Below are 8,205 nucleotides of genomic sequence, written 5' to 3'. Positions count from 1 at the left end.
AGGTCACCCTTACGAGACTAAAAAAGATAGTTGGCTCAGGTCACCCTGACCGACAGTCATTTTGCAAGTCAATTTAAACAACTGAATAATTGTCAAAATTTCTACTGGCTAACGCAGAGGGATGTAAGGACACCGAAGAACGGCATTTACCAGTCCCTACAGATCGCAACTCATACGAATCCAACGGGCATCAAACTGCCCCAGATAGCTTTAAAAATCAACCAGACATTTCCTTTGCACCCACTAATAGCATAGAGTTAGATTAGTTAAGATTATTACGTGTACAGGCAATAATTAGCAAAGAAATAAAACATTTCCGACTCTCAGCAGCGTTCCTCGACAAGCCACATGACCCGTAGGAAAACACGCACGCGAGTTAAAGCGCCTAGGATCCTCCGGCACACAGCGTACTGTAACACCGACGCTGCGTGCGGCACCGAGAGTTTGCACAAAAGCGCGACCGAATCAGATAATCGCTCGGCGTATCGCATGAATGAAAGCAGACTCACCAGAGGTTGCCCTTCAGATATTACGTGGACTGGGTAGCTTCCGCTGCTGCAACGCCGCTCTTGGTGGAAAAGGGGGGAAGCCGGCACAGCAGATGTGGAGCCCTGTTTCTTACGGAAGTTATTGGACGCAAACCGTCCGTGGTCACTGTGTCTGTGGTCACGCACCAAGCACATCACTCGTGCTGACGTAATGCCACACTGGCCGAGTGGTCCATCGGAGTGGAGTTGCCGGCATAGATGTCCAGGTTTTCGGGACGCACGAATTGAAGCGGACGGCTCAGGGACCAGCTCAAATGCACTATTACGAAATTTGGGTTTTGCGCACCCGGGAAGTGACCTTGCGAGGCTGAAATTTCGGTGTGACGCGAATAATAATGAAACCACAATCAAAACACCTACAGCTCACTTCGCTGACTTCCCGAGTCGCATTCGGGGTTCGCATCCAAGGTAAGGCGTGGCGCTGCTGCACGTGATTTGTGCCCGCATTATCCTTGCAGATGGCGCCACAAACAAGCTATTAATTGTAGCGCCTTTTTTAACGGCATTTTCAAAGGTTTATACAAATTTTCTCAAATATAATACGATCGAAAATGCAAACTAGACTGTAAAATTTAGTTTACATTGTTTTTATTTTATTTTAGTACTTTAGACTGGTATAGTTTATAGAAACAAGTAAGTTTGGCGTATCAAAATGCAATTCTAGAGGCCGCCACCGTCCGGTAAACTGCCAGGCTGCCAGTTTGCGTGTTGGAGGTGCGAAAAAATATGTGAGCGACTCGGTTTCCTCTCGAGTATTTCGCTGAAGGTTGGTTAAACATCGGCGATTCATCGTTTCCTGATTGCGGGTATGTGTTCGCTCTAGCCCACAAGATGATTCCGTCGAAACTTTGGCTGCTAGCGCTGTTTCTGTGGTGCGTCGCGGCGTATGCGACGGCGTCTGTGTCTGACAAACAAGTCGCTTCCTCAAACAAATCCGTTTCCCACGGCACGTCGCCGCCAAAGGACACCCCAACCACAAGTTCGTCGGTGTCCGACAACGTCAAGCATGTCGTGCACGACGACTCCCTCACCGCGAGGCAGAACAGCACCGGTGCCACGCATACGTCGTTCATCTTCAACAAGCAAGCGAACGGCGTCGTGCTACGTTCTTTCTACGTGATAGTGGGCGTTATGAGCATCATCCTCGTCTACTTCGTCGTAAGAATGGCCAGGTAGGGTAACAAAAGCTTCGGTAATTTTTATGCGTAAACACTTCCGAACTCGTGCTTAACAAACCAGCCCGAGAGTGACGAAATGATGCGCAACTTGTTCTTGAGCAGCGATGAGTGGAGTATTTAAAACAAATTCTACTTGTGTTTCTTTTTTCCTTTTTTTTTTTTAAAAAAAGGGGGGGAGGGGGGACACGCATAGTTTTTACTGATCAGTTACATAATACATTACACGCTTATTTTAGGTAGGCAGCATTTTGATTAATTCGTCTGTCTAAATACATGTTTGTGAATGTGGTAACCTCGGTGTCGCCTTCTAGCTTAACAAACATCTGTCTGTTCTCCAGGCAGTCGCTAGAATAACTTCCTCAAATGTTTCCCGACAGTTGCCTCTCATTGGCTGCTTTGAACCATGCGAGAGCTGTCGTCTCGTGTCGTCTTGTCCATTATTTTATTTCCTCCGTGTCTCGGGGTGTAGATTATGATGCTTCCCAACCAACTCGCCTGCACACTTTCGCTTCTTCCAAGTAAACTACTTGTTTCCCTTTTCTGCAAACTGCAGATTGACTGCAAATAGGTGTCGAAGGGCCAGCCAGCTGAAGCAGGCACATAGCCAGAGGGGAGGCCCCATGGGCCTCCCCCCTGGCTACGTGCCTGCTTCAGCGCCCCCGGCATCCAGGACGCGATCCTCGTGCGGCGAGGATCGCGTGCCGGATGCCCGAGGCACCGAAGTGGCACGAATTTTTGCCATTGCGATGGTCCCGACATTGTGCTCGCACAGCGACACACAGTTGGCAGGGCTGTACCTTGGCACCCGCACCATTAGCAAAAGAGTTGTTGGTTTTGCAATGCCGCCCGTCGTTGGCTAAGTGGTACTCAGCTTCACAATTATGACCCTTCCCATCTACTTTGACTAAACTGGTTACAACAGCTGGCAAAAGACAAAGGGGTTAGGACGTGCCAAAGATAAAATGAGATAATTATACTGCTAGGACCCTGCTAAATTTGTTTCGAAAGTGGCGTTATAGTTTTATGAATGAATCGATTTACGTGCAAGTCCTTCAGATCCGCCCCATTAGAAAATGCCGCCACGTTTGTTGGCTCGGCGACGTCACTTGTCCAACGCACTGCATCCCCTAGCACGCTCTCAGAGACTTCGCTCTCTCGGCGTCTCGCGCCTCAGCATCCACGTTTATCTTCCATGTTTCGAGTACGCGGTTCCGAGACGGTGACGTCAATGTCATCACTCACTTCATTAGAGTCTCCGACCTTGATCGCAACAGTGACGAGAGTGATGTTATTAAAAGACATTAGAAGCTGGTCATTGTGACTTCGACCGGCTTGCAACCAGTGCCAGCTATGATGACAAGATCATTGGGGACGAACTCGCCGTCGCCGACAATTGCGCATGTGCATGCAGGGTGGAAGATCAAAGGGCGGGGGACCAGAGGAAGAGTGTACATTGGAGTAGCCGAGTGGCGTGAGAGTGGACGATCGTACCGTGGCGAGCTGAGCTCGGCCAGCATGGGGTCGCCTAAAAGGAGAGAGTGTTTAAATATGATGACCAAATGGTTTATGGGCATCATGGTGTGACTAACTTGCGCAAGTTGCCTGGTGCCGGGTCGCCAGACAAAAATGATCAACATTTGTGAATTGATTATTGCAATTACTTGACCTCTGAAAATAGGGAACGCTGGTGCATATACTAAGTAACCTATGAGCGTCGTTCGATTTCAAGAATAATCTACCTGTTTAATTTTCGTGTCCTAACCCCTTTAACGGGGGTCCTGTACAGCACCGAGTATGCACCGAGTGCACCAACTGAACGAAAAACTCGAATGTGTATTTTACTGGCTGTTGTCACGTGGTTTCATGTTGCTAATTAGAGACAACTGCTTGGAGACATTCTGGGAAGTTCTTTTATTAGCTGCCGGGAGAATAGAAACTGCCAATGTGACAGATCTTTATGGAAAAAGCCTGGAAGGACCTGCGCTTCAGACGTTCGCAGATATATGTTTAACTTCTGGTATTGGTCTTGGAAACAACTCAAGCTGTTGTTGCCAATTGATGATTACAGCTGCACTGTAAGTATATCTTAAGGACTGCACAAGAGGGATATGTTTAAAAAACTGAAAAATCAACATTCTTAAAGGGGCGGTGCAACGATTTTATGATAAAAAGAATTTGCATCTCATCATTTTTACGTTGTTTATCGTGTCCCGGAGGATAGAGAAAACACCTTCTTCATTAAAAATGTTGCGATTCCGCTGCATAATCGCAAAGCAGAAGTCGAGCTTTTTCCCCCACCTGCAGCCCCAAGTGGCAGCCGAAGGAACTACGGCGAAAAGATTACGTGACCTCGCTCGGCTCTAAGCTGCAGCATAACGCCCACTAATGTCAGCAGAGAGAGGGAGAGGAAGAGTCCTCCGAGATAGCACACGGGAACCTACACGGCACTCCGAATGATGTCGCTAGGAGGGGGACCGGGTGTGACCCTGAAGGCTGGGAGTGAGTTGAGGGGTGCCCGAAATGCCAATATTCATCTTTTTTTTACGCAACAACTAGGACACGCAGGCGAAATCGGTTTTCTGTTCTTTACTTCAGAAGTGTCAGAGGGCAACTTCCAGAAATCTTTAACCGAAGTCCGGAAATCGTTGCACCCCCCCTTTAAGACCTCAGAATGTAAAAAAGTCAGAAAAGAGACAAAACATTCTAAGGTCTCGAAACCGTTTTTCCTTGTTCTCTTGGTATTGGGTGGATGCAATGTAGAATAGCTGATTTGAACCATTAAGGTCTTCTGTAAAAACATTTTTGCTCTCCATTCAACCACTTCACAGACAAAATGAGGTTGAAAATGTGTAAAAAATATGAACATAAGGCGGAACCATAAGTGGAATTACTAAATATTAGAGCACTGTTTGGCACATCTTCAGTGTCAACCCTTTGTTCTATACAAACAGAGTTAGATTTCACCCTTGGCACATTCACTGCCCTCACTCTAGGAATTAATGAATATATGGCTGAATAGATCAATCTTCCCAGCCAGCCAGTTTTGCAATGCATTGAGGGAACTCTGTCTTTCTGCCTGTGCGACAACCCCATTGCGGGTCTGTGCTTACGGAGCACGACACGGGCAAAAGTTATGGCAGCGTCACTCATGTGCCAAATGCTTGGCACATCTGTGGTCTATTACATTGCACCAGCTTTTCCTTGCACCTCCAGCTAACGTTAACAGTCTTCAAAGAGATGCTTTCTGACATTAGACAAAAAGTGCAGTGTTCCTTCTGCTTCTAATGAGGAGCAAATTAGATGCAGCGTCCTCTTTGTTGTTAATGCTATCGCTGCACTCTGCGCACATGTCTTCTAGCAGGCTTGAACCTTGTCATGTTAGCTGTTGATGAAAAGCCCCGTGGAGCGTTGCTCGCTTTACAAAATCAGTCAAGTTGTCTTCCAAAAAGGCAACATTCTCATGTGCTTATATAGCGAAGCATCTAAGCTTTGTATGGGTAATCAGGTAATCTTTTCTTCTGGACCACATTGTAAGCACACGTCCCTTGTCTACTCATTTATTCTCTATTATATTGCAAAGTCTTCTCTGTTATGCATATTAAAAAAAAAAAAGAAGAAAATGATCGGCACCAAAACTAGCGGATTGATCTCACCGGCCAGTTCGGATACGCCTCCGCTGTTGTGATGCATAGAGATAACTTTAGCCTTCCTGCACATGTGACAACCTCGCTGCATGTCTGCGCAAGCAGAGCACAAGACGGCACGAGCATTCGTGCACTGCCACTGGCCCCCTGCGGTCCAAAGTTATGGCTGCGCCATGCGTGCTTGGAACGCTTAGCGAGATCAATCTAATGACTTTCTTCCCATTTGTACGCTTTAATTCATTCTGTCCCACATACCAGTTCATTGTTTTAATCTTCAGTTTGATGTAACTACCTTTTATGTGGTTTAGGTCTCAAAAAAGAATAATTGTATGACTGCCACGGGGTGCTGCTTACAGGTCCCGCTACCGGCATAGCAAAACCCGACGGTACGGCATCATCGCCACCAGGGCAGCAGAGCTGGAGATGCAACCGCTGGACCGCCTGGATGACGAAGAAGAGGAGACGACGCTGTTTGAGGCCAACAAGCGTTGATGAACCCTCGCGCAGATAAGCCCAACTCTCATCTGTTCACATATCAAAGGAAAGGACCCAACAAGCTTGTGCCTTGTTTTCTTTTCCCCGGGAGGTAACATTGTCTAGCTAAATTTCTATAAATAAACGGGCAGAGTGTTTGTGTGACAGGCTTGCATGGGCTCATGTGCACCAAAGAGTCTCTCTATTATGTCGCTCGCAGTTCTGTAAGATTTCTTTGGTTCCAGAGAGGCATTGGACAAATAATGCACTGATAGCGCTATTTTCACAATGTGAGCTTGGTTTCGTATCCATAGCAAGAATTGACCTTTCTAGTCACTGTGTGCTTGTACATGTGATTACTGTGTCTTGTCGACGAGCCTGTGAATCGGGGACGTCTGAGCAACATTTGCATTGCCTCGCTTTCTGTACTGTATAGTAAAAATGCCATTTGACTTTTTTTTTTTTTTTCTCATTATAACAGGGCAGACAAGGTGATTTCTGAAATCTCCTGCGTATTGCATTTCTTTGGCAAGTTGGTTCTTCACATTAGGCAAAAAGAATTTCTATTGCCTCGTTTTATTTTTTTGGCAAAGTTAGTGATCTCTTTGCTATCGCAACTTTTGGTAGAGTGCCAGAGTGGTGCCTCATTCCTGAGTGTTTGTTTACTGCATGTCATACTATTTTAGCAAGCTGGAAAATTGGAATGCTGAATAAGTAATACTGGCATTTTGACATATATAAAATAAGAATAAAACAAGAGGGTGTAGTGTCATAGAAATACTCCATCGCTTTTCATTTATGAAAACACAGAAAAAATGTCTCGTATTTTGTATGTGCTACATACTGTGAATTGAGGTAACTGCAAGGAATTTTAGTCATGCTAGCTGAATGTGTGGGGTTAACTAAGGTATTGTTTGATTTTCTCTGCTGTACTTTGTTATCTGGTCTTCTAGTGAACTCGAGCTAGTAAGAATAACTATCATGACCCATTTTCTCCCCTCTAACTTAGGGATCATTGAAACATATTTGATTTAATTAATGCATTATCCTACTATATATGAGCTCATTCGGGGCAGGAATTACTGAACAATTGTTGTTTAGAGAGTTACAAACATTAATGTTGCACAAGTAGTGCAATGTTTATATTAAACTATACATTGAGTTCAGCAGATGAACAGCTTACCTGTCACCATAGATTGTTGGTTGCAGCTGAAGCCATATCTGATTGTTGCATGAGCCCCATGTCTCATGTGTACCAGCTCTACCCACCCTTCACTCTTTCCTGTGGTGGATTGCAATGCGTCTTTACATGTACATAACAACAGGTTTTTGTTGAAGAGTGTGCTACAAGAGATGTCTTCCATAGCACAATTTATTTTGAAACAATAAAAAAGAAAGTGTTCCAATCGAATAATGTGATTGATTTCTGTGACATGCTAACATAGGTTCTTCAAGCTTGTAATTGTCTTTTTCTTGTACACCTTAGAAAGCTTTCTACAAGTAAAGATGAACATTTGGGCATGCTTTTGTGTGTTGATTGGAAAAGGTGGGTGCACATAAATTAAAGAGACACTGACAGGGTATTTATGCTCGCCGAGGTATTTAGTTGTACGTGACATATGTGAGCCCAACTCTTCAGAACAGAATTTTCGACTCGAAATTCGGTTTCTTTCCGCCCAAACACTGCCGATCGAGAACTGTCCGGTTTGAGTCGCGCTCACTCTCTTTTCCGTGGTCACGGGCCGTTTACCAAGGTTTAAACACGACCACCAAATTTAATCAAAGTTGTGACTCATTGAAGGCACACAGTCAATATTAAGAATAAAAAAAAATTGAAACCCGTTTTTTGTGGCTTCCAAGAAGCTGCAAATACGTTGATTGAAAAAAAAAGGTTGCACAGACAACCGGAGGCATCCTGTGCGTTCACTGCGTAATTCTCAACATGGCTTAATCAGCGGAAGACGGGCGTGGGACGTCTACTTCAGAACTGTCGTTCACGGTACCGGCGAATTCTGTCTTCCTTCGAAAGATAAATTTTGGACCGACCAAAATAATTTATATTCATCCCGTACAACACGTCCGACCAGCAAGCCGATTGCACGAAGACGTCGCCGAGCTGTCGTCCCTTCTCGTGGCTGAGGACATCGCTCTCAAACGTCAACCATGAAGTGCGTACTTCGAGTTGAATACACATGCGTACGGTTTCTTTACTAGGTGCGAATGTGGCCAATGCGTGGTGCTGCCCGACTTCAAGCCGGGAGTGCATGTACTGGAGGGAAATCGGCAGCAAACTTCGCGACCTACGGTCGACCGACTGCATTACTACGAACAATGGAGTTCCTTTAGTAGCTCAGTGCAATA

General features: G+C 45.5%; 1 protein-coding gene across 1 annotated transcript; it reads left to right on the top strand.

The window, feature by feature from the left end:
- The first annotated feature begins 1,204 nt into the window (after positions 1–1,204).
- Positions 1,205–7,255, top strand: LOC8034802 (membrane protein FAM174B). Its single transcript, XM_002410520.4, has 2 exons — positions 1,205–1,720; positions 5,727–7,255. The coding sequence occupies exons 1-2, from the start codon at positions 1,380–1,382 to the stop codon at positions 5,860–5,862; spliced, it is 477 nt and encodes a 158-aa protein (XP_002410565.3). The 5' UTR covers positions 1,205–1,379; the 3' UTR covers positions 5,863–7,255.
- Positions 7,256–8,205: the final 950 nt, after the last annotated feature.

The sequence above is a fragment of the Ixodes scapularis genome, unplaced genomic scaffold, assembly GCF_016920785.2.
Source record: "Ixodes scapularis isolate PalLabHiFi unplaced genomic scaffold, ASM1692078v2 PGA_scaffold1__304_contigs__length_218370807, whole genome shotgun sequence".
In the NCBI taxonomy this organism is placed as follows: Eukaryota; Metazoa; Arthropoda; class Arachnida; order Ixodida; family Ixodidae; genus Ixodes; species Ixodes scapularis.
The sequence above is the reverse complement of the archived record's forward strand: the minus strand, read 5'-3'. Positions and strand labels throughout refer to the sequence as shown.